The following is a 27089-nucleotide window of genomic DNA, read 5'->3' as shown; positions in this document are numbered from 1 at the left end:
CATAGGTAGCGCGTCTGACTCCAGATCAGAAGGCTGCATGTTTGATTCACATCGGGTTCAAGTTCTTCTTTCCCTCTTTTACGATCATGGCTTAGATATCCGTGGCATAATGGTAGCGCACTCTAGATCAGAAAGTTGCGTTGTATATTGGGCTTGGGTATAATTTACAGGCCGTGTAACATTGGAACTAGAGTGACATATCGATAAGGGATTCGTGGTGCAATGGTAGCGCATATGACTCCAGATCAGAAGGTTGCGTGTTTGATTCACCTCAGGTTCAAGTTCTTCTCCCACTCTTTTTCTATCATGACTCAGGCATCCTCACGTCGGGTTCAAGTTCTTTTCTCACTCTTTTTCTATCATGACTCAGGCATCCGTGGTGCAATGATAGTGAGTTAATTCTTATAAACTAGAGTGACATACTGATTAGGGATCGGTGGCGCGTAGTGCGTCTCAATCCAGATCAGAAGGTTGCTCAGTCTTTTTCTAACATGACATCTTTAACCTCGACAATTGTATATTGGGCAAGCAGGCCGCGTAGCACTGGAACTAGAGTGACATACTAATAAGGGATCCGTGGTGCAATGGTAGTGCACTCTAGATCCAAAAGTTGCGTTGTATGTTGGTCTTGGGTATAATTTACAGGCCGTGTAGCATTGGAACTAGAGTGACATATTGATAAGGGATCCGTGGCGCATAGGTAGCGCGTCTGACTCCAGACCAGAAGGTTGCGTGTTTGATTCGCGTCGGGTTCAAGTTCTTCTTTCACTGTTTTACGATCATGGCCTAGATATCCGTGGCACAATGGTAGCGCACTCTAGATCAGAAAGTTGCGTTGTATATTGGGCTTGGGTATAATTTACAGGCCGCGTAGCATTGGAACTATAGTAACATATTGATAAGGGATTCGTGGTGCAATCGTAGCGCGTCTGACTCCTGATCAGAAGGATGCATGTTCGATTCACGTCGGGTTCAAGTTCTTCTTTCACTCTTTTACGATCATGGCTTAGGGACCCGTGGCACAATATTAGCGCACTCTAGATCAGAAAGTTGCGTTGTCGTGGTGCAATCGTAGCGCGTCGGACTCCAGATCAGAAGGATGCATGTTCGATTCACGTCGGGTTCAAGTTCTTCTTTCACTCTTTTACGATCATGGCTTAGGGATCCGTGGCACAATATTAGCGCACTCTAGATCAGAAAGTTACGTTGTATATTGGCCTTGGGTATAATCTATAGGCCACGTAGCATTGGAACTAGAGTGACATATCAATAAGGGATTCGTGGCGCAATGGTAGCGCGTTTGACTCCAGATCAGAAGGTTGCGTGTTCGATTTTCGTCGGGTTTAAGTTCTTCTTTCACTCTTTTACGATCATGGCTTAGGGATCCGTGGCACAATGGTAGCGCACTCTAGATCAGAAAGTTGCGTTGTATATTGGATATGGGTATAATTTACAGGCCGCGTAGCATTGTAACTAGAGTGACATATCAATAAGGGATTCGTGGCGCAATGGTAGCGCATCTGACTCCAGATCAGAAGGTTGCGTGTTCGATTCGTGTCGGGTTCAAGTTCTTCCTTCATTCTTCTACGATCATGTCTTATGGTAGTGCATCTGACTCTAGATCAGAAGGTTGCGTGTTCGATTCGTCGAGTTCAAGGTTCTTCTTTCACTCTTTTACGATCATGGCTTAGGGATTCGATTCGTGGCGCAATGGTAGTGCGCTTGACTCCAGATCAAAAGGTTGCGTGTTCGATTTATGTTGGGTTCATAGTGAGTTAATTCTTATAAACTAGAGTGACTGATTCTGTGATGCAACGGTAGCGACTCCAAATCAAAAGGTTGCAGGGTCTTTTTTTAACAATGACATCTTTAACCTTGACATAGCTAGAGTGACGGATTGATTAAGGATCCGTGGCGCAGCAACGATAGCGCATCTGAATCCAGATTAGAAGGTTGCACGGTCTTTTTCTAACATGACATCTTTAACCTCGACAATTATATATTGGGCATGGGCATAATTTACAGGCTGTGTAGCACTGGAACTAGAGTGACATACTCATAAGAGATCCGTGGCGCAATGGTAGCGCACTCTAGATCAGAAAGTTGCGTTGTTTATTGGGCTTGAGTATAATTTACTGGCCGCGTAGCATTGGAACTAGAGTGACATATTGATAAGGGATTCGTGGCACAATGGTAGCGCGTCTGACTTTAGATGAGAAGGTTGCGTGTTCGATTCACGTCGGGTTCAAGTTCTTCTTTCACTCTTTTACGATCATGGCTTAGATATCCATGGCGCAATGGTAGCGTGACTCTAGATCAGAAGGTTGCGTGTTGGATTCACCGCTCGAACTAGAATGACATACTGATAAGGGATCCCCTCGACAATTGTATATTGGGCATGAGCATAATTTATAGGCCGCTAGCACTCGAACTAGAGTGACATACTGATAAGGGATCCGTGGCGTAATGGTAGCGCACTCTAGATTAGAAAGTTGCGTTGTATATTGGGCTTGGGTATAATTTACGGGTCCTGTAGCATTGAAACTAGAGTGGCATATTGATAAGGGATCCGTGGCGCAATGGTAGTGCGTTTGACTCCAGGTCAGAAGGTTGCGTGTTCGATTCACGTCGGATTCAAGTTCTTCCTTCATTCTTCTACGATCATGGCTTATGGATGTGTGGCACAATGGCACAATGGAAGTGCACTTTAGATCATAAAGTTGTATATTGGGCATGGGTATAATTTACAGGCTGCGTAGCATTGGAACTAGAGTGACATGTCGATAAGGAGGAGGGATCCGTGGCGCGACTGACTCCAGATCAGAAGGTTGTATTTTCGATTCATGTCGGGTTCAAGATCTTTTCTCACTCTTTTTCTATCATGGCTCAGGCATCTGTAGTGTAATGATAGCGAGTTAATTCTTATAAACTAGCGCGTCTGACTCCAGATCAGAAGGTTGCACGGTCTTTTTCTAACAATGACATCTTTAACCTCGACATAGCTAGAGTGACAGATTGATTAGGGATCCATGGCGCAACGGTAGCGCATCTGAATCGAGATTAGAAGGTTGCACGGTCTTTTTCTAACACGACATCTTTAACCTCGACAATTGTATATTGGGCATGGGCATAATTTACAGGCCGCGTAGCACTGGAACTAGAGTGACATACTGATAAGGGATCCTTGGCGCAATGGTAGCGCACTCTAGATCAGAAAGTTGCGTTGTATATTGGGCTTGGGTATAATTTACAGGCCGCGTACCATTGGAACTAGAGTGACATATGGATAAGGGATCCGTGGCGCAATGGTAGTGCGTCTGACTCCAGATTAAAAGGTTGCGTGTTCGATTCATGTCGGGTTCAAGTTCTTCCTTCACTTTTCTATAATTTATAGGTCGCGTAGCATTGGAACTAGAGTGACATATCGATAAGGGATTCGTGGCGCAAAGGTAGCGCGTCTGATTCTAGATCAGAAGGTTGCGTGTTCGATTCATGTCGGGTTCAAGTTCTTCCTTTGATCGTAGCGCATCTGACTCCAGATTAGAAGGTTGCACGGTCTTTTTCTAACATGACATCTTTAACCTCGACAATTGTATATTGGGCTTGGGCATAATTTATAGGCCGCGCAGCATTGGAACTAGAGTGACATATGGATAAGGGATCCGTGGCGCAATGGTAGCGCGTCTGACTCCAGATCAGAAGATTGCGTCGATTCAATTCACGTTGGGTTCAAGTTCTTCTTTCACTCTTTTACGATCATGGCTTAGATATCCGTGGCACAATGGTAGCGCACTCTAGATCAGAAAGTTGCATTGTATATTGGGCTTGGGTATAATTTACAGGCCGCGTAGCATTGAAACTAGAGTATCATATTGATAAGGGATCCGTGGCGTAATGGTAGCGCGTCTGACTCCAGATCAGAAGGTTGCGTGTTCGATTCACGTCGGGTTCAAGTTCTTCATTCACTCTTTTACGATCATGGCAGAAGGTTGCGTGATAGGCCACGTAGCATTGGAACTAGAGTGACATATCAATATGGGATCTGTGGCACAATGGTAGCGCATTTGACTTTAGATTAGAAGGTTGTGTTCGAATCATGTTGGGTTCAAGTTTTTCTTTCACTCTTTTCGATCATGACTTAGATATACGTGGCACAATGGGTAGCGCACTCTAGATTAGATAGTTACGTTTTATATTGGGCTTAGGTATAATTTACAGGCCGCGTAGCATTGGAACTAGAGTGACATTGATAAGGGATCCGTGGCACAATGGAAGCGCGTTGCGTGTTCGATTCACGTCGGGTTCAAGTTTTTCTTTCACTCTTTTACGATCATGGCTTAGATATCCGTGGCACAATGGGTAGTGCACTCTAGATCAGATAGTTGCGTTTTATATTGGGCTTGGGTATAATTTACAGGCTGCGTAGTATTGGAACTAGAGTGACACATTGATAAGGGATTCGTGGTGCAATGGTAGCGCATCTGACTCTAGATTAGAAGGTTGCGTGTTCGATTCACGTTTGGGTTCAAGTTCTTCTCTCACTCTTTTTCTATCATATAGCGAGTTAATTCTTATAAACTAGAGTGACATACTGATTAGGGATCCGTGCGTAGCGCTTCTCAATCCAGATTAGAAGGTTGCACAGTCTTTTTCTAACATGACATCTTTAACCTGGACAATTGTATATATTGGGCTTGGGTATAATTTACAGGCCACGTAGCATTGGAACTAGAGTGACATATTGATAAGGGATTCGTGGCGCAATGGTAGCACGTTTGACTCCTGATCAAAAGGTTGCGTGTTTGATTCCGGGTTCGAGTTCTTCCTTCACTCTTCTACGATGTGTGGCACAATAGTAGCGCATAGCATTGAACTAAAGTGACATATTTATAAGGGATTTGTGGTGCAATGGTAGTGCGTCTGACTCTAAATTAGAAGGTTGCGTGTTCGATTCATGTTGGGTTCAAGTTCTTTTTTCACTCTTTTTCGATCATGGCTTAGGGATTCGTGGCGCAACGGTAGCTCCAGGTCATAAGGTTGCATGGTCTTTTTCTAACATGACATCTTTAACCTCGACAATTGTATATTGGGCATGGGCATAATTTACGTAGCACTGGAACTAGAGTGACATACTGATAAGGGATCACTGATAAGGGATCCGTGGCACAATGGTAGCGCACTCTAGATTAGAAAGTTGCGTTGTATACTGGGCTTGGGTATAATTTATAGGCCACGTAGCACTGGAACTAGAGCGACATGTTAATAAGGGATTCGTGGTGTAATGGTAGTGCGTCTGACTCCAAATTAAAAGGTTGCGTGTTCAATTCACGTTGGGTTCAAGTTCTTCTTTCGCTCTTTTTCTATCTAGCATGGCTTAGGGATCCATGGTTACATGTTTGATTCGGGTTCAAATTCTTTTTTTCACTCTTTTTTCTAGCATGGCTTAGGGATCCATGGTGAAATGATAACGAGTTAATTCTTATAAACTAGAGTGACATTTTGATTAGGGATTCGTGGCGCAATGGTAGCGCGTTTGACTTTAGATCAGAAGCTTAGGGATTCGTGGTGCAATGGTAGCGCGTTTGACTTTAGATCAGAAGCTTAGGGATTCGTGGTGCAATGGTAGCGCGTTTGACTTTAGATCAGAAGCTTAGGGATTCGTGGTGCAATGGTAGCGCGTTTGACTTTAGATCAGAAGCTTAGGGATTCGTGGTGCAATGGTAGCGCGTTTGACTTTAGATCAGAAGGTTGCGTGTTCAAGTTGTTCTTATATTTCACTCTTTTTCTTGCATGACATCTTTAACCTTGGCAATTGTATATTGGGCTTGGGCCGCATAGCACTGGAAAGGTTGCGTGCTTAAGTTCTTCTTTTCACTCATTTTCTAGCATGGCTTAGGGATCCGTGGTGCAATGATATCGAGTTAATTCTTATAAACTAGAGTGACATACTGGTTAGGGATTTGTGGCGTAATGGTAGCGCGTCTGACTCCAAATCAGAAGGTTGCATGTTCGATTCACGTCAACTTTTTTTAGCATGGCTTAGGATCCGTGGTGCAATGATAACACGTCTGACTCCTCTAGGGTTTAAGGGTCTTCTTTCACTTTTAGTGAAGGTTTAAAGGTCTTCTTTTACTTTTAGTAAGAGTTTTTTCGTTATTCTTATATATTAGAGTGACATATTGATTAGGGATCCGTGGTGCAATGATAACACGCATCTTCTTTTACTTTTATGGTTGTTCTTTCTACCTTTTTCTAAAAGCACGACTTCCTTTGATAATTATGAATCTTCTGTCGCTATTTGAAGTTTAAATTCTTATAACCTAGTATAACATACCATGGTGTAATGGTAGTGTGTCTGACTCAAGATCAGAAACGTTAGATATGAATCTTTCGAAAAGTGGAAAGAAGCTCTCTTTGTTACCTAAACCAAATGTTTTTCATTTTTAAAAAATAAAATTAGATTGCAAAATAAAAAACTGTTTTAAAGAAATATATATATTTTTCTCCCAATCTCTAGAAATGTAAATTAAAAAAATCACAAAAATAGAAATGGGAGGCATGGCCAATATGGGAACGTGCCACACGCACGGCATAAAGTCTCGAGGAAATAACGGAAACTCTGTCAGTGTGAACTTGAGGCGAACATTTCTGCTTGGTGGATAGAGACTTGGATATTGAAGGAGGAGAGATCTTTCCGGCCAATGGCTTCCACTTCTATGATCAATTCCTTGATTTCTCCTCTCTGCAACTCCGGCGCAAAATCGGAGGTCTTCTTTGTGAATTCTTCGCCGAATTCTAGATGCCAGACTCTAGGACGCATTCCGTCTCTGAAATCGAAGAAGAGTAATTTGTTTGGGACAGTCTCTTCCTCTTCTGTCGCTGTTGTTTGCAAGGCGGTATCTGCTAAGCCGGAAACTGAGATTGACGGCCTCAACATCGCCAAAGATGTAACTAAGGTGAAGATGATGGTCAATGGACCTCCCTCTCTCTCTTTTTCCTTGCCATTGACATGCTAGTTTCTTGATTGCTTGGCTAAATTAAATTTCATGCTTATGGAGTTAGCTTGGCTGACATCATACTGAAAACTCTACGGATTAAATTTTAGCAATCCAAAACTTTTTATACGTATTAATACGGTATAATGATTGTGGATATCGTTTCAGATTGGTACGATAACATCCACCATCTACGCTGATTTTGGTACCATTTCGATAATTTTACCATTTTTTTTTTCTAATTCAAATCAAATGAACTCGTTAAATTATATAAAATGGCTGTACGAACGTCGTGGATTGTTGTTAAGCGGAACAGTGAACGTTGCAAATATACTAAATGATAAACCAACTTGGTCAGTGTTTTTTTACACCCTGGTTTTCTGGGAACATGAAACAATCGGACTTCAGCAACCTAGTAAATCGTGTTTGGAATGTTTAGGAACAGCTGTGGTTCAGGATTTAAGATAGTAACTAAAAGGAATCTGGTCAATTGGTTATCTCGTATTATTTGAATACATTGAAATTCACCCCCACATCTCTTTGTATGAATTATTTCTTTCATTGTGATGCAGCTGATAGGTAACACACCCATGGTCTACCTGAACAATATCGTGAAGGGATCTGTAGCAAACATTGCTGCTAAGCTTGAAATAATGGAACCATGTTGTAGTGTTAAGGACAGGTGAGAAAAAAAGCAGGAGGAGGTCAAGTGTTCAACTATTGTATGGCAAACTGTATTTGTTCAACTACTATAGGTGTACATCCAACCTGACAACCCGACAACCCGGACCAACCTAACCCGAATTATAAAGAATAAAAACCTATTGAGGAGAATTATTTTTCCTGAACCTGAATTGACTCGGTTCAGTTTCTGGTTCATAGGATAAAAACCTTGGGTTGATCCGAACCGAACAAAAATTATAAAATTAATTAAGAAGTTTAGCGTATTTATGTCTATGTGAATGGATTATCTCATAAAGTGTTCTTTTATGATCATGCGAGTTGTACTATCTATACTTATCAGAGAATTGGTGCATCTTCTGACCATTTGTACTCAAATTGTCTTCAGGATAGGTTATAGTATGATATCTGATGCTGAGCAGAAAGGACTTATTTCACCAGGAAAGGTAACATATTAGAGACATGCTTCTAGAAAATTACGTTTCACTACATTTCGTATTTGTTTAAAAATGAATTGTTGAATAAATTATATATTTTGTTGCCGTTTCTTCACATGCATTTGTAGTTTTTGACCTGTTTTCAGACCGCATTTTACACCACAATAGTAACTGAAACTATATCTACAATATCCTCCAGCATCTTGTCTTCGCATAGGGATTGAATTGTTTGAATGTCCTCTCGCGGTGTCATGTAAACTTAAGAATATTTATCTTCTCATGGTTATTTGATAAATAGCAACTGCCTTGCTCATTTGAGATACTTGTAATAGAGAACTTGTACAGTAACATATCAAAGATGCCGATGAGTGATGGTATCTTCTTTATATAATTGCCTACCTCCCGTGATGGTTATGTTGAACTTCTTCTTTCTCCTTTTCCTTTTTTTTTTTTATTTTATTTTTTTTTATCGGATTTGAAGCATTTATGTACTTGTATTATCAAGAAAGCATGGATTGAACTTAGGAGCATACCAAATTTTATGATGGGATCTCCTAGTTGTTACCTTCCGTGATAGTAATCTTGCGCTAACATGTTTCAGAAATTGAAACATTTACCTAAATATTACCAATTTCTGGTTGATGTAAGTACAGAAATATTCTGGTCTGGTCAGAATATTTAATAACATAATTCTCTTGGGTATTTTCAGAGTATTTTGGTTGAGCCTACCAGTGGAAACACAGGAATTGGTCTTGCGTTTATTGCTGCTTCAAAGGGATACAAACTAATATTGACAATGCCATCATCAATGAGTATGGAGAGGAGAGTTCTTTTAAAAGCATTTGGAGCCGAACTAGTATTAACTGATGCAGCTAAAGGCATGAAGGGAGCAGTTCAGAAAGCTGAAGAAATTTTAAAAAAGACACCTAATTCTTACATGCTTCAACAATTTGACAATTCCGCTAACCCTAAGGTATGAAGTCAAAAGTCTCACGTGAAAGACGTTGTTCTACCTGATTATTTAAACTGAAGACAAAGTGAAATTTTATCAAGTTGTCTAATTATTTGGTTTGCACTCCGTTGACTCACTGTGGACCAAACAAAGATATTAGTAGTAAACTAGTTATGGGGCCATAATTTAATTCTTCTATGCTTACTATGAAGCATGGACACTCAAGTTTGGTTAACTTGCCTATGCACACACATTGGACAGTTTGATTCCCCAGCAATTATTGTACACTTAGCTAGCATAATAGGTACATGTTGAACACTTTTTAACTCAATCACATACATGTAAATTATTTTTTTAGCATAATAAATGTGAAAGGTGTAATTGTTCAAATAATTGTTGAACACTAGAGCTGAAGCGTTTGAATATTTATTTATTTAGTTGTTAAAAATGGACACAAAAATACATATTGGAGGAAAAATATAAATTTTATGAGTAAAAATTATTATAATAGTTTTTTTGAACGCATGAATGCATAGCATTACAAAACATAATTTTTGCACTTTCTATTCTTCTTTTATTTCTACATATGCTAATCAGATTTTGAAATTGATCTTCTGAGTTGCCAAATCATATTTGCACACGGAAATTTATGCAGTCCAATTGAAATGGCAAATGAAATATTTCCAGAAAGAACAATTATTTTGCATTAGAATTACACAGCTAATAAATGATCCATCCAAGTTATCGTTAACTGTTTCAACCTTTGAAACACTCTACATTTTGATGCAGTAATATAATTAGAGACATGAATGATGTGGTTTGAAGGCCAGACATTACATTACCAGAGAAAATATGAGTAAAATAGAGAACAGTGCAATAGCTTTTCAACAAACATAAGGCTAGGATTTGGTTGTCACGAATGATATGGTTTGCTGCTTGTGCAAAAGACAGCTTTTAGTGAAACATGAACTTGAGTTTGCAGGTACACTTTGAGACAACTGGACCCGAGATATGGGAAGACACAAGTGGCAAGGTGGATATTTTTGTTGCGGGAATTGGAACGGGTGGAACAATTTCTGGTGTTGGCCGGTTCTTGAAACAGAAAAATCCAAAAATTAAGGTAACATTGTTTTTTAGACATTTAGCTACTTCTAAGTAGCATTACATTTATTTCATTAAATTTTTTTGTTGAACAGTAAGCCGTAAGACAGATCTTCCCAAAGGTTCTTGAAGGAAAATTAGCCTATATAACCTTTTTATGTTCTTCTCTCAAAGGCTCATCTTCTCGTTTTAATGTTCTTTTACTTGTTCCTAGTTATTGAAGTTTAACAGCTCTTCTTTGGTTCATTCAACAGGTTATTGGTATTGAACCTACAGAAAGTAACATACTTTCTGGAGGAAAGCCTGGTAAGTCAACCATTTAAATTTTACTGATTATTAGTTATGAATTTTTTATTTTTTATTTTTTATAACACTAAACAGAAGTGTCCATTACTTTAATATGGAAACGCAGGTCCTCATAAAATTCAGGGAATTGGAGCTGGTTTTGTACCAAAGAATTTGGACGAAGGTGTAGTTGATGAAATCATAGAGGTCCGTCTCCTGTTCATTTTTCCTCGATCAAGCATTTTTCTCTTCATGCAAATCTTTATTTGAGAATTGAAATGTTCCATGAAGCAATATTTAGTTTTACATTGTCAACCATGCACGACCTTGCATAAGGTTAATCTAAGTGGAGAATTGATGTTCCCTATTGTCACGGTCATACTTTTCAAACCATGCAGTGTCATGACTTACACTCGATCATGACCAACCTTAAGGAAAACTCCATCTTAGTCTTTTGATTAGAGTAGGGGTCTCGAGAGAGCATACAGCCCCGCCATAGTTGCGAGCTCCATTATATGTTTTTCTTTCTTAGTGGCTTTGTGGGATATTAGGTGAGGTTTTTTTTTCTTCCTCAACTGAAGTTAACTTATGCGAAACTAAGCTTCATTTTGCCATACACGTCACTTGTATGTGTACTTCCCTTGTGACTCTAGCTGACTTGCCTCTACTCTAGGCTAAGGTCCTTCAAATGCAACTTTGCATCTCTTTTCATCATCTAGGTTCACAACAACATGGCTCACACTCTTCTACATTGGTTCGAAACTTCAACAAGATGTGTATAGACCCTTCATTGGCTCGATATAGTCTTAAAACGCTCAACCAAAGCTTACCAAGTGATTTAAGCACTTGCCAAGATTGATTGAGCCATTACAACCAGGACATAACTATGTAAACTAGGGATTATCAAGCTGATATAATGCTTATCGGGACATGACAATTAAATATCATGCTAATTGAGAACTCTGAAGCCCCACGTGCTTCATGATGCCATTCTGAGTCTCGAGATATCATTGGTCTTCACAGTAGCTTGGGCACACTTACTGAGAATCGACCTATGTGTCAACCTTATGTTCAGGACCTCTCGAATATCCATCCATCTGGGCATTATCAAGACACAAGCCCACTTATATCCAAACCAAATCATTTTTGCATACTGTGCCAGAGTTCAACTGTATATTTCAACCCCCAACTCAAAGAACAGAATGCAAGTCGACACACCCATGCCAACCTGACACAATCAAAGGCAGATGCCCAAGACACTTGTCTTCCAACACTCGCCCACAGTGACACACATGTGCCATGTGGTAGCTCACGTAGGCCCTGAGACCCAATAGAGGTGGTAAGCCAACACCATGCCTTCTCTTATAGTATCTAAGACATATTTGATCTGATACCTTGTGAGGAGTTATACACCAACATGGAACGTCTGTCTGGCTTACACCTTAGCCAACCTAAAGCTTATCCATAACACCTAACTACATTGTCATGTTTTTTCCGGCTTACACCTTAGCTTGACAATTTTTCCCACTCTTCTTGGTGGTTTAGATCATGCACAATCGTACTCAATTGCATCATGACACTTCATGTGGCCTGATGAGCGCTACTCGTGTGTCACCTTTTATCCGTTTGGATTAGTGATAGTCACAATCTACTTTATTCATAGTATGCTTGTGACATTCTCCCCTACTTAAACTTGTCATCATCATTGATGACTTTCTTGAAGGCACAATTCACATAGTGGAGGGTGACACTGTCCCCACTTCATCTCAGCATCGTCCAACGACGATCCAAACTTTAGGTTGACTCCTCACTGGCTCACTGAAATTAATCGTGCTTTGAATGAATAAGACAACTACATAATACCTAGGAGTTATCCCACCTTCGGACCTACTTGCGCCCAATTTTTAAGACTTGGCCTGAGACTCACAATATAGGCAAGGTAAACAACCACACACTATCTGCGAGCTATTCCACCAACGAACCTACTTCCGTCCAGTTCTTAGGACTTGACCAACGAGGCTCGGTGTGTAGGCTCGATAAAGGTTCTGACATCTCTTGGTCATTACTTAAACTTCTGATGCCTCTTGGACAACTTACTTTCTATCGCATTTTGGTCAGCTTGTGGACACTTGCCCCGACAAAACTTTGACAGTTACCTTGGCCAATACACATATTCTTTGAATGACACATATTGGTCCACCCCTTGAGTGAGGCTCACAAACCTACCACGAAATTACCTCTTTATGGCACCAACTCATGCGGTAGCGAAGTCTGAAAGCTCTCTGACAAAACCCTCTCAATTGTTGGCACTTTCCTACTGCCAGCTCTCAACTTGGCCACCTCTTGTGATAAACGCTGCAATGATGCTTCATTCTTGTCTTGCTGCCGCTTCTCTTTTCTTGTCCTCTAGTCGAGTGCTCCTTCATGAGCAAACCCTGGTCTCGAAAACTTCTTGTTAAGTCACCCACTTATGCACGTGGAAATGACTTAATGGATACACGTGCTCACTTCTCTTAGAGCACTTTCATAGGGCAAATAACCAATTCTGTTGAGTTACTTCCCTCTCTTTATGCTCTCTTTTAGCCATGATGGTCTACTTTTAGAACTTCATCAATACCCACTTGGCACTTGACCTATGCATGTCACAGTAACTCTCGACTTCTCTGCTTGCAATTATTGCCATTATCCCTATGGTGGTAATGACTCTTTGGAAAGCAACCTACTTGGTACACCTTTGATTCTCTTGCCCACATACAGATCTCCAAGCTCTTGGCAAATGAGTTTTGTTTTTGCATTTTGAGGGATAAAAATCCCTTAAATGACGTGTCAACAGACGACACTATTGAGTTTGAAGGAGTCTGGCCTCAACCCACAATATTGTCTCTGATACTGATAACAGAACTACCCTGCCTAAATCGGCACTCTTGACACACTTTAGAAGTTTCAATTAACCCTTTGGTTCTTTCACTAATTGTCACAATCGTACTATTTCAGACTTATGAAGTGATTGTGTGGTACTTATTCTCACCTTCGAGTAAGTCAACTGATAAGAATTATGGTGTTCCAAATGTTCCAATTGGACCTATTACATGATCCAAGGCCAAGAAGATTCAACAAACATTCATTATTAATCTACAAAATTGGATCAGCTCGATTCAACCATTATTTCTAGAATTAGAAGCTGATACGATTGATGAAAGATAATTGAATATTTGCACGGTTGAAGTTGGAAAACTTTAAAATGTCAACAACAGGGTTTGAACCTACACGAGATTTCAAGTTTGTCTTCTTAGCCACTCAAACATATCAACGTTTGTTGGAAGACTTTATTATTTTTTTCGTTTTCATTTTGTAATGGTCAAATTGATTTCGTCTTTTGTGGAGATTAAAGGGAATCAGGATTGAATCCCAGCCACAAACGTCTTTTGTTGTGAGACTATAAATACTCACAATATGTTAGGTAAAAATCAGATTGGTGGATGAATGAAATTGAGATCTCGAATTGAGACGTTTTCCTTAGAAACCCGAGCATCAATTTTTCCATTTCTAAGTTTCAAGCCATTCTTGTGGTAGAATTGTATCCGAGCCATTCAATCAAGTCTTGATCAAGTTCGATTGTGGAGTGACTCAATTTAGAACAAGGTTCCAAATCTTGCTTCTAGATCTTCCATCGTAAGAAGTAATCTAATTCTAGCCTTATCTCTTGGTTGATTCAACAAAAGCTTGGATCGTTGGGCTGAGGATTAGGGTTGCCTTATCAATTTGGTATCAGAGCCAGGTTACATCTTTGTGACTGACTCTATAATTGATTTTATCTTTCATTTTTGCTATTGTTTATCTTTTCTTTAAATCTATCCATTTATTTTCTTGCGGTCATTTCCGTCATTATTCATCAACTTTTCACTTTGTTCTCATTTTTCCTAAAGATTACATTTAGATCTTGAAAAAAAAAAAAAAAAAAATCTTATCATATTTGTTCTTACGATTGTGATTATAAATGACATTTATCATTTATTTTAGATCATTTGCATGTTTATGTGAAGATCTAAATCTGATACCAAATTGATAAGGCAACCCTAATTCTCAGCCCAACGATCTAAGCTTTTGTTGAAGCAAGAATCCTTGAATCAAGGTAATTAACACCCAGGCTAGAATTAGATTACCTCTTACGATTGAAGATCTAGAAACAAGATTTGGAACCTTGATCTAAATTGAGTTAGAACTTGATCAAGGCTTGATTGAATAGCTCGGAAGCAATTCTACCACAAGAATTGCTTGAAACTTAGAAATTGCAAAATTGATGCTCGGGTTTCTAAGAAAAACGTCTCAATTCAAGATCTCAATTTCATTTATCCACCAATCTGATTTTTACATAACATATTGTGGGTATTTATAGTCTCCCGACAAAAGACGTTTGTGGCCGGGATTCAATCCTGATCTCCTTTAATCTCCACAAAAGACGAAGTCAATTTGACCATTTGACTATTACAAAATGAATACGAAAAAAATAATAAAGTCTTCCAACAAACGTTGATATGTTTGAGTGGCTAAGGAAACTTGAAATCTATTGGGCTTCACCTGTGTAGGTTCAGACTCTGTTGTTGACATTTTAAAGTTTTCCAACTTCAACCGTGCAAATATTCAATTGTCCTTCGTCAATTGTATCAGCTTCTAATTCTAGAAATGATGGTTGAACCGAGCCGATCCAATTTTGTAGATGAAGAATGAATGTTTGTTGAATCTTCTTGACCTTGGATCGTGTAATAGGTCCAGTTGTAACATTTGGAACACCGTGATTCTTATCATCAACCAATTAAAATTTGGATGGCTAGTAGTAGAAATAATGTATAATTTAACATATGCTTCGTTCTTGGAAATAGTTTTAGAAAACGGGGTCAGAGAAAGTGTTGGAAAACGTTTTGAAAGCAATTTGAGAAAACAAATGTTATAAGCATGTAAGCAATAAGGGACAATAACGGCATTGATATCATATAACCTGGGTAGGGAATACAACTAGTTGTCAAATTTTCCTACCTGTATTATAGTTATCAATGTAATTGTTGTCCTTATTGCTTGTTAACTTATAATATTTGCTTTCAAAACCTTCTCTGACCTTGTTTTCTAAAGCCATTTTTCAAGAACGGAGCATAGACTAAACCATTGGTCGTTTGTGCCACTGGCGACCCAAGTAATTGGCTGTCTTATTCGTGGGCGAGAATAGGTGCCGCATTGTTACTGTGTGGGTTTCAAAAGAATGTGATTGTGACACCACCGAACCCCCACAAACAGACATGCATGTACACACTTGCATACTTTTCCACTGAAATTGTTCTTCAAGGCAACACTATTTAGTGGAAACTAGTTGGCTGAGATATATGCCTTATACTGTTGGCAGGGTAAAACATATCACGTACTCTTAAGTCTTATTTAGGTTTCCACTTATAATTCTGACTATTAGTGATTGATGCAGATATCCAGTGAAGAAGCTATTGAGACGGCGAAACAATTGGCGCTGCAGGAAGGCTTACTGGTTAATACCTTACTTTTAATTTGGCTATTCTTTTTGACCACTGAAATTCCATTTCTATCAAATAAAATTTCAATCTTAAGCAATATATCAAAACAAAAGAGAAGTGCTATATTCTGAAGTGTACATATATTTCCTGACATTACCTCATATTGACTTGATATCAGGTGGGCATTTCGTCTGGAGCAGCAGCAGCTGCTGCATTGAAAGTAGGAAAAAGATCTGAAAATGCTGGAAAGCTTATTGCGGTACGCACCTTATTTATTCATTTTCTTAAAATAAACTTGAATAGCTTCCCCCCCCCCCATGCTCGGTTACGAAATATTTTATATGGATGAAAAATAAGCCGGATGCTTAATTTTGAAATTGGTTGGATAAGAGAGAAAATATCACGCATTTTCTTCTCTTTTGCAGTCAAATTAAGGAAGATGTAGGAAAATTCCTTTTTTATTTAGTATGCCTCGTGAACTTCTCTTGGCATCTTGTAGGAGCCAAAAAGGGTTTGGAAAAGTTTGCAGAAGTGCAACGGTCCAAGCCCATGTATTGTCCTCTTTGGACTTTCCCGTTCAGGCTTTCGTTCAAGGTTTTTAAAACGTTTCTTCTAGGGAGAGGTTTCCACACCTTTATAAAGAATGTTTCGTTCACCTCCCCAACCGATGTGGGATCTCACAACCTACCTCCCTTCGGTGCCCTGCGTCCTCGTTGGCACTCATTCCCTTCCCCAATCCACCCTCCTTCGGGGCCCAACGTCCTTGCTGGCACATTGCCTCGTGTCAACCTCCTGTTTGGGGCTTAGCCTCCTTGCTGGCACATCGCCCGGTGTCTGGCTCTAATACCATTTGTAACGGCCCAAACTCACAGCTAGCAGATATTGTCCTCTTTGGGTTTTCTCTTTCGGGCTTCCCCTCAAGGTTTTTAAAACGCGTCTGCGAGGGAGAGGTTTTCACACCTTTATGAAAAATGTTTCGTTCTCCTCCTCAACCAATGTGAGAAACCGCTCAGCAATTGTCTTGCTAATATTAGCTCTGTCGACATAGGAACAGAAAGCCTCATTTGGGGATAAATATAAGATACTGCCCTCTAGTTAAAACCGTTTCAAATCCAACGCCTATGGTTTGAAAATGATCGTTTTTCACAATTTAGTTTCTCGACGCCTCCATTATTCTCCCAAATGAATGGCACGTCACTCTCCTTTTTACAAAAATATACCTTGTAATTTGATTTACAGCAAACTCAGTTCTATGCATCATCTCATTGCTACTTTTTTTCCCCAGTTTCAGTTGCTTAATTCTCTGCCATCGACTTACTCCCAATGCGAGGTTTTCAGGTTGTATTCCCTAGCTTTGGTGAACGATATCTATCCTCGGTCCTTTTCCAATCAATCCGAGAAGAGTGTGAAAACATGCAACCTGAGCCATGAAGTACCTTTCTTTTGTGGAATCTAGTGACAAGAAGGCTTTAGTTAGTTGTCAATATTTTTTTATAATGCAGCACCTTGGTACACCTCCATTAGCACTATGGTTCTATATGCTTCGATCGGAACTCGGTATGCATAAACGGATGCAAACACCTTCTAGTTTCCCTTCTTTTTTTTTTTTTTTTTTTTTTCTTTTTCCCTTTGTTTTACGCCATTGACCATTTCTTTGTCATTGGTTCCCCATGGAATCGTCTGAGGTTTTAGTATGAAAGGTGAAAGCCTGAATATTTTATGGCTTTACCATAGTTCCAACTTGCAGATAAATAAATTAGACAATGATGGTGTTCCTATTTCCCTTTCCAGGCAGCTCAGTAACCGTCTTTTTCATATAAATAATCTCAGTTGGGTGTGCTGGGAGTGGTAGGTGATAGATGCATAATTGCATGGCACTGTCTATTGACCAACCCAAAGAGTTTTGCCTATGTTTTTCTTTGGGAGCTTTATGCTTTTAGAAAAAGATTCTCTTAGGCATATAAACTGATGTTCGGACACATTCCACTAAGAAACCCACCAAGGAGTGGTCTCATTGGTCGATGACTTTGGGATGGTTCAAAGCCAAACTTCTCTTATAATAAGAGAATGTTGGTAGGTTTGGTTCACCCGACCTTCCTAGGACAAAAGGGAGAAGGGGTGTGAAGATGACTTTGTTATCCACACCTCTAGTTGGATGAATGGAAGACTGATTCAAGTTTTCATGAGCGTTGGTAGGTCTTGGAGTACCTATCAAAGGCTCCCGCGCATACCTCAGGGTGATCATCACCATTTGCACCTCAGTAGAATGTGTAATCCACCTGTTGTATTACTAGTCATAGTATCGATATTGAGAGAAATTTCGTTGACCTCCACCAGAGAATGAATCCTCCAAAAATGGAATGAGTTCGCAATGACTACCCGAAGCAATCCACTCATCACTTATTGCTATTTTTCTTGGTGGGAGTAAATCGTTCTTCCTAGCATTTTTTACTATTGATGAATAGGTGGTTTCGTGCTCTTCAAGAAATTAAAGCAATGACCCTCTCGAACCTAGGAAATCAGATATTCAAATCTCCTAGCCCAAGAAAACTTAGTAAGTCTATAGTCGAAAACTTCAAATCAAACAAAGACTTTGTAACTCTACAAGCTTTACACATTCCAAACGTGAACAAAACATTCTTTTAACATTCTAAGAATCAACAACGAGACGATTAGTGGGGTGGGCACTGTAGCATAATCATATAAGAATTGTATAATAGCAAAAGGAGATGATTGAAATAGCATAGGCAACACTTGCCTAATACTAGCCTTTTTAGGCTTTTGATTGAATGTAAAGCACATGGAAGCTACTTAACTAAACCAACTTCTTTTTCTTCTTCTTTAATAATGGAAAGGGCAGGCTTTTTAGGCATGACAAAAAGCCACTATTACTGTGTGGCCTCGAACCTTCCAACTTTTGAGCATGCAAAGCCAATGCAAGAAAAAGAAAGCTTTGAGTTCAGGTTTAACCATGAAAGATGATGAAACACACCTTCTAAACGTATTTTTTAGACAAATATTACATTTTTATTTGATTCGTTCGTGTAAACGTGACTTTGAAGAAGGAATTCATGAGATATAACGTGTGAAATGAAACGTAACATGTCGAACTATATATAAAATATGTTATTGAATTTTACAATTATTCGTAAAAATAAAATAAAATTAGTTTGAATAATTTATTTGAAAATCTACGGCTACAAGATGTAGAAATTTCATTAAGATTTAAAATACTTGATAATGACAAACTATTTACGTTGATGTACATAATTAATATTTATTTGGATGTTGATATTAAATTTCAAATCATAGAGAATTTTAAATAAATAACGAGCAGATAAAACTATTAGTAGAGATGTTCTCGTCTCTGTCTTTATTTTAATCTATATCTTCACAAATTCTCCATTTACGTTATCAGATATTGGAGAATTTTACTCCCAGGCATAAAATTATCAAATTTTCATTTTCTAATATAATTTTTATTTAAAAATATAAAATATTATAATAAATTCAATAATATTTTATAAGAAAAATAAATAATTTCTAAAAAATTAAATTTTAATAAAGAAATGTAGTTCTCATCCCCAATCTTGTATTAGATAAACACGACTATCTACAATGGTATGATATTGTCCACTTTGAGGATAACCTCTCACAGGTTTACGCTCCCCAGAAGACCTCAAACTAATGAAAATAATATTCCTTCGTTACAAACCGATCTGAACTTTCATCCAACAAATAGAAAAAGAAGACTAAATTACGCGTTAAATTATTAATATAAGTGTTATTATTTTGTGAAATGGGATCCATACGTCGCTGAATTTAATGGTGGTGGAAATATGTATTTGAAATAAAAGATTTTGTGGAAGTATCTTCCAAACTTTCAATATCCAAAACCATATAAGTTTGTAAAGTCAACATATAGAGTTGCCTTCCCACCCTATTATTAATCCCATTTTCTTTTTTAATTTACAATTTAAATCTCCAACAACTTAATAATTATATATATATATTAAATGAAACACCGATATTATATTCGAAATGAATTTTGGACGAGTGTTAATATATTATTGATATATCAATGATATTACAGTATCTTCACCTTATATAACATTTTAATTAAAATAGTTATCAAGATCATAATCCAAACCATTATAAGTGGATCATAACGTCCTTCGAAAAAAATTAATTTATTTATATGAAATAACATACAATTATTTGATTTATTTTTATTTATTTTTATTATTTATTCTCTGACCTTCTTTAAAATAATTCAAAATTATTTGGAAGATAATTTTTTAATTATATATTGAAATTGGATGGTAAATTTTAGTTAAATGTATGAAAATAAATAAATAGATGTTTTACTGCTCAACATAAAAAAAATAAAATTTTGAATAAATTTTACGAACAATTAAAAAAAATTATGGTCGGGTTGGATTTAAAAATATCTTAACCCGACCAAACACAAGGCCATCGAGGAAAGCTAGAGCTCTTTCTAAAATCTTTGTAAAATTTCAGAAATAGAGCTAACTTAACCAAATAAAAGATATTTCACTTTTAGAGTTGGCCAAAGAACGTCGACCAAATGCTTTGATACCAAATGATAAGCATAAAAAATGTTGGATTTTGCAAAGCTAGAAGTCCTTCTAGTATCCTTGCAAACTTTCACGCAGGAAGCTAACTTAACGAATTAATTCCAACCAAAATGTGGTTAGAAGATGAATAGTTCCTAGATCGAACTTCGAATCTATGATGGTCACTCTTAGATCACAAGACGACTCACTCCATAATTAGTTTGATCATGACTAATCCAATGAATCGATTTTAACATCAAACATAGAGTAAGGTTTGAAAGAAACATAACACCAAAGGGTTTCAAACACAAGATTTTTTTGTCTTCAACCATGATTTCAAACTTGAATATTACGTGCCATAGAGGTAATTCAAACCAACGGTAATTCAACTACCAACTATAAACTACTAAAAGCTATTAAATACAAATCAAAGAAAATAAGAAATGACATAAATAGTCTCAAATGTTAGTTCAACTATCAAACACAAAAAGTCTTCAAATCACTTTCCAGTGTCAAGTGATATTTATCGTCACTCCATTCTTTTCTTGATTTGACACTTCAATATTCTTTACATTACTTCTTGTAATTGCTCTTTCGATACACGCAAATGATCACGTAATTTATTAGTTTTTTGTTGTGAAAATCATACATTTAATCGTGGAGTTCTTATGATTGAGCCATCAAAAACGAAATTGCATTCCGTATAGGTAATAACTTTCAATTATTTTAAGCTTTTCTTTATTACACTATTCTCAAAATGGCTCTCATTCAGATATAGTTTTCAGTTCGTTCATGTACCCCTCATTATTTGGGTGTCACATACGAATCTATTTTAGAGATTAAATTACTCGAAAATATATTTTTAATTAAGAAAATTTAATTTAAACTTCTTTCCATTTTTAAAATTTAAATTTATTTGTTTTGTCTTCCCACTTTAAAATATACTTTTTAATAGATAACCAAACTTCAAAAAAAAAAATTATATATTTTTTAATAGACAATTCTTTTTCCAAGAACGTTTATCATCTTTAAAACGTGTGCAGCTTTAAAAATATTTTGACAAGTACATTAAAAAGAAATTCCAAATAATCATACTTTTTAAAAATGAAAAAAAAAACAAACAAAAATAACGGAAAAAACTGTAAAAAAAAAAAGAAAAATAAATTAAGAAAATCCCAAAGCTTCCCTTTGCAAAATTTTCTAATAAATAAATTATTTAATCCAAAATATAAATTTTCGATTGAATTAAATTATGCGTTGGATCTTAAGACTTTTAAGTTATATATTTTTAATTTTCTGTTAACTAAATATTTTTTATTTGTTTAATATTTTCAAAATTCACGGATAAATAATTGAAAAAACAGTAGTTTAAAAGTTTTAATAAATATTAAGTATATGTTAGAAATACAAAATTTTAAATTTAAATATTTATTTTACATTTTTATAAAAAAAAATTATTATGTATGGTTAGTGGTTGGTCAATAATTTTAAATTAATTAATTAATTGATATTTGGAGTATAGATTGGATGACAAGATAATTTTTTTTATTTCTTTTGAAATAAAAGAAAATAAAAATACTTATATATAACATTATAAATAAATAAATAAATATATATATATATATATAAAAAAGGACAACCTGCAAGTGGAGATTGCCGCTCCAAAAAATAATTATATTTATATTTATATTTATTATATTTATTATTATTATTATTATTATTATATTAAAAACTGAAATTTTGAGAAAAGGTTTCCCTTCGTCATATATATATTATATTATTTTTAAAAATATTTAAAAGAATTCAAAACTCTGTTTTTGTTACATATATATTTATTCTTATTATATTACTATAATTAAAAAAACGAAATTTTGAAAGTGTGTTTCCGTTAATAATACATTATTATTATTATTATAATAAATATTTATTGTTATTATTATAATATACATTATTATTATTATTATTATTATTATATACGTTGTTATTATTATTATTATTATTTTAAATTAATTTTTAATTTTTAATTTTATTTAGTTGTGCTCAAATTTATAAATCTACGGTTCATAAGAGTTCTAGTGTGATCTTTACAAAATTCTAACATTTATAATGATTTGATACTGAGTCGTAAAAAGGATTGAGTTTGCTCTTCAACTCATAAAAGAGTAGTATAATAGTTGCTATGCTGCTAAGTAAATAAAGTTTTATTTAAATTTTCAACTACGGTGGAGTAGGTCAAATTTGACTCTTATATTATATTACTCTTCCATATTTAATTTTGAAATTATTGGAGTTTGTTGCAATAATTTATTATTTGGAATATAATTAATTTTTTTACCTACTTAATATGTTAATAATATTTAAATAATAATTTTAAAACTCTATTCCCCCTCACTCGGTTTCTCATAGTGTTCAAACATATATAAAATTAAAAAAAAAAAAGTGATATATATAGAATAAAAAAATTCGTGTTCCGATAACCCAACTAACCCAAGTTACCAAATGATTTAGATTGGGTTGAATTTTTGTAAGGCTGAAAATTCAGTTCAATCAGGTAGACATTTTTTTGTTCGAATCAACCCAACCAACCAGACAAACATAAAAAATAGGGTCTAAACCAACCCAACTCTACCGTACTCTTTAAAAAAAAAGAATATTGAATGGTTATAACCAATATTAGTAATGCATTATTACGATTTTATAATATTTTAGTTATTAATGTAATATATATTATTATAAATATAATTTTTTAAAATAATTGAAAAAAAATAGTGTAACCGATTAAATTATAAACTCTATTCAATTTGCTGGAGTAATGGGAAGGTGGGTCCCGCTTTCTCACAGTCTCACGTTCCTAATTTTATATCTAAATCTTGTCCAGTTTCCCACTCTGCTTCTTTCCATTTCCCATCTCTATTTATATATTCCCCTCTTCACTTCCCAATTTCAATGCCCGATTATTCCAGATTCCCTCGCCTCTTTCCGCCATGGATTCCAAGGAATTCGACCTCTCTTCCGCTTCCTCTTCTCCCTTCTCCGACAGGTAATTCATTGATTAACCTCCGTCGCCGATCTCTGTTCATCTCTATTCATCTCTGTTCATCTATTTCCTCCGCCGTCGTGTTTTTGTGCAGATGGTGGTCGAATAACACAGTGGCGGTCGTCACCGGCGCCAATAAGGGCATCGGATTTGCCCTAGTTAGAAGATTAGCGCAAATGGAACTCACCGTCATATTAACCACTAGAAATGAAGGAAGAGGACTCAAGGCCGTTGAATCGCTGCGAAACGAAGGCCTCAACGTTCTGTTCCGCCGCCTCGATGTCTCCGATCCTGCCTCCATTAACGCCTTCGCCGCCTGGGTCGTCGCCAATTTTCCCGCCCTCGATATTCTTGTAAGTCACTAATTATGAGTACAGTATCATATCAATTGAATCTATTAAAATATCTGTTATAAAATCACTCGCCAATAGGTTTGAATACAATAATGATACGAGCTATATTTATTTTAGGAAAATGATTAAGATATTCAAATATTTTAGGACAATGTTAAGAATCATGACGGTCCATAATGGTATGATATACTCTTTTATAAGCATAAATTCTTATGATTTTGCTTTCGGCTTATTCAAAAAGCCTCATACCAATATAGATGCATTGTTTAGTTATAAACTCATGATCATTCTCTAAATTAGCTAATGTGGGACTCTCTCTCAACCATCCTTTCATGGAACAGTACACTATAGAGCCTCCCTTGAGGCCTATGGAGCCCTCGAATAGTCTCCTTTTAATCGAGGCTTGACTCCTTCTCTAGAATCCTCGAATAATATACACCATTTGTTCAACACTTGAGTCACTTTTGACTCCACTTTCGAGGCTCACAACTTCTTTGTTCGACATTTAAGGATTTTATTGACATGACTCTGATATCATGTTAAAAATCACGACTCTCCACAATGATTTGATATTGTTCATTTTGAGCATAAGCTCTCATGTTTTTGCTGGCTTTGCTAAGCAGTCAACATGAAACTCCCTCCTAACAATCCTCCCCCTGAGGTCAATAGAACCCTCGAACAGTCTCCCCTTAATCGAGGCTCGACTCCGTCTCTGGAGTCCTTGAACAAACTAAACCATTTGTTCGACACTTGAGGATTCTATTGACATGACTAAGTTAAGGGCATGACTCTGATACCATATTAGGAATCGATTCTCTAAAATGATATGACACTGTCCGTTTTGAGCATAAGCTCTCGTAGCTTTGGTTTAGGATTTCTCAAAAAGCTTCGATCTATTCTTTATTTATAAATCCATGATCATTCCCTAAATTATTAATTAATGTGTAACGAATTAAATATAAGAAAAAGGTCGAAAAAGACAGTCCACCATTCCTCCCATGTTCCCATTGTGTCGTAGAGTCTCTTTCTTTATTTATTTCCACTTGAACTGCCACTGTCACCATTGGTAACGACAAAGGTAATTAATAAGTCAACCAGTTTGACCATTCCAACTTGGAAAAGTCTTAATAATTGATAATGATTTTTACCCTGCCAGGTTAACAACGCTGCCGTATCCTTCAACGACATTGACCACAACTCCGTGGAAAACGCAGAAACAGTAATAAAAACTAACTTTTACGGCGCCAAATTGCTCACTCAGGCTCTGCTACCTCTTTTCCGCTCTTCTTCTTCTCGAAGCCGAATCCTCAATATCACCTCGAGGCTCGGAACCATCGATGTAAGCCTTATGAAAAGAAACTTTCTGGTGTCTGTTTTGTTGTGGATTGTTGGGAGGGAGTCTACATTGACTAATTTAGGAAATAATCATGAGTTTATAAGTAACGAGTACATCTCTATTGCTATGAGGTCTTCTCGGGAAGCTCAAAGTAAAGCCACGAGAGGTTATGCTCAATTGAACAATATCATATTATTGTGGAGAGTTGGATTCTTAACATGGTATTAGAGTCATGCCCTTAACTTAGTCATGTCAATAGAATCCTCAAGTGTCGAACAAAGGGTGTACTTTGTTTGAAGACTCCAGAGAAGGAGTTGAGGCTCGATTAAGGGGAGGCTATTCGAGGGTTCCATTAGCTTCGGAGGAGGATTGTTGGGAGGGAGTTCCATGTTGACTGCTTTTTGGGAAGCCCAAAACAAAGCCAGCAAAGTCATGAGAGTTTATGCTCACAATGGACAATATCATATCATTGTGAAGAGTCGTGATTTTTAACATGATATTAGGGTCGTGATTTTTAACATGCTTAACTTAGTCATGTCAATAGAATTTTTAAATATTGAACAAAGAAGTTGTGAATCTTGAACATGTAGTCAAAAGTGACTAAAGTGTTCAACAAATGGTGAACTTTGTTCGAGGACTCTAGAGAAAGAGTCGAACTTCAATTAAAAGGAGGCTGTTCGAGGGCTCCATAGGATTTAGAAGAGGTTCTATAGTATACTTTGTTCGAGAGGAGGATTGTTGGGAGGAGTGTACAATGAAATCATTGTGATTTATAATTAATAAATGAAAATTTTCAGAAAGTGAAGAATGAGAAAGTGAAGGAGATTCTGCAGAGCGAAGATCTGGCGGAGGAGGACATCGAGGGCGTGGTGGATGCTTTTCTGCAGGACGTGAAGAGAGGGACGTGGAAGAAGAAAGGGTGGCCGGCGCTGTGGACGGACTATGCGGTGTCCAAGCTGGCGCTGAACGCTTACACGAGAGTCTTGGCCAAGCGGAGTAGGAGTGTGAGTGTGAACAGCTTTTGCCCAGGCTTTACACAGACCTCAATGACGGGTGGGAAAGGGACACATACTGCCGATGCCGCCGCCGTTGTCGGAGCGAGGCTGGCGTTGCTGCCGCCTCATCGGTTACCAACTGGGCAGTTCTTCTCTTGGGGGCCTAATTATGATACCCCTAGAAACTCCAAATTATAGCTCAAATTGGTCGTTTTATTTATTCCTCCTTTGGATTTTGGTCTAATATTTTGTTTGGGCCAACAAAAAGAAAAGAAAAGAAAATAATAATAATAATATGAGTAATTTTCAAATAAATAAAATTATTATCATCATCCTATTTTTTATTAAAAAAGAGTGGATAAAAATCAAAATTACTAAATTTTACGGGGTGGTTCATGATTCGATTGAACCTGACTTCTGGATCAATTTTCGATAAGCGTGTTCAAGCAAGCAACAAATATTGGATGGATATTTCTACTCTTCTAAAGCTCTACTTCAACTTAAGAAAAAATTAGATAGATTGATGGCGTAATACATTGGTTATGTACTTTACATGATAAACCCAAGTATGGTTTAATGGTCGAACAAACTTGAACTTACTGAAGGTACTATTAGCTAACTGTACCCACTACAACGGAATTGAATCAGATTAACATATATTCCAAGCAAAACATTCGAAATCTCACCTATAACTAAGGTTTTTCTAGAGATGCCTCCTAAAATTTACTTAGTATATTGTTTTCTCCCCTTTTGTATAATTTGATCAAGAGTGTTGGAAGAGGAGAGGAGTCCCACATCAGCTAACTAAGGAGTTGATGATGAAT

At 36.9% G+C, this 27089-nt stretch overlaps 2 protein-coding genes and 5 non-coding genes across 8 annotated transcripts; all 7 read left to right on the top strand.

The window, feature by feature from the left end:
- The first annotated feature begins 1274 nt into the window (after positions 1 to 1274).
- Positions 1275 to 1346, top strand: TRNAW-CCA. The gene has a single exon. It is a non-coding gene; the product is annotated as a tRNA-Trp (tRNA).
- Positions 1347 to 1494: 148 nt separating this feature from the next.
- TRNAW-CCA lies at positions 1495 to 1566 on the top strand. The gene has a single exon. It is a non-coding gene; the product is annotated as a tRNA-Trp (tRNA).
- Positions 1567 to 2565: 999 nt separating this feature from the next.
- TRNAW-CCA lies at positions 2566 to 2637 on the top strand. Its single transcript has one exon. It is a non-coding gene; the product is annotated as a tRNA-Trp (tRNA).
- A 1243-nt stretch (positions 2638 to 3880) lies between these two features.
- On the top strand, positions 3881 to 3952 carry TRNAW-CCA. The gene has a single exon. It is a non-coding gene; the product is annotated as a tRNA-Trp (tRNA).
- Positions 3953 to 5956: 2004 nt separating this feature from the next.
- On the top strand, positions 5957 to 6028 carry TRNAW-CCA. Its single transcript has one exon. It is a non-coding gene; the product is annotated as a tRNA-Trp (tRNA).
- Positions 6029 to 6601: 573 nt separating this feature from the next.
- Positions 6602 to 17750, top strand: LOC111449977 (cysteine synthase-like). 2 transcript variants are annotated; one of them, XM_023090092.1, is made up of 10 exons: positions 6602 to 6956; positions 7568 to 7677; positions 8065 to 8122; positions 8823 to 9086; positions 10048 to 10185; positions 10421 to 10472; positions 10579 to 10658; positions 15922 to 15981; positions 16146 to 16226; positions 17306 to 17750. In XM_023090092.1, exons 1-10 carry the CDS (start codon positions 6702 to 6704, stop codon positions 17396 to 17398), a joined length of 1191 nt encoding a protein of 396 aa, XP_022945860.1. In that variant the 5' UTR covers positions 6602 to 6701; the 3' UTR covers positions 17399 to 17750. The 2 variants fall into 2 exon arrangements, with proteins under 2 accessions (XP_022945860.1, XP_022945859.1); XM_023090091.1 differs by having other exon boundaries at positions 17253 to 17750.
- Positions 17751 to 23456: 5706 nt separating this feature from the next.
- Positions 23457 to 26517, top strand: LOC111449752 ((+)-neomenthol dehydrogenase-like). The gene is made up of 4 exons (XM_023089787.1): positions 23457 to 23584; positions 23676 to 23934; positions 25091 to 25273; positions 26068 to 26517. The coding sequence occupies exons 1-4, from the start codon at positions 23529 to 23531 to the stop codon at positions 26461 to 26463; spliced, it is 894 nt and encodes a 297-aa protein (XP_022945555.1). The 5' UTR covers positions 23457 to 23528; the 3' UTR covers positions 26464 to 26517.
- The last annotated feature ends 572 nt before the right edge of the window (positions 26518 to 27089 follow it).

The sequence above is a fragment of the Cucurbita moschata genome, unplaced genomic scaffold (assembly GCF_002738365.1).
Source record: "Cucurbita moschata cultivar Rifu unplaced genomic scaffold, Cmos_1.0 Cmo_Scf00011, whole genome shotgun sequence".
NCBI classification, from domain to species: domain Eukaryota; kingdom Viridiplantae; phylum Streptophyta; class Magnoliopsida; order Cucurbitales; family Cucurbitaceae; genus Cucurbita; species Cucurbita moschata.
Note: the sequence above shows the minus strand (reverse complement) of the source record. Positions and strands in the feature narration are given on the sequence as shown.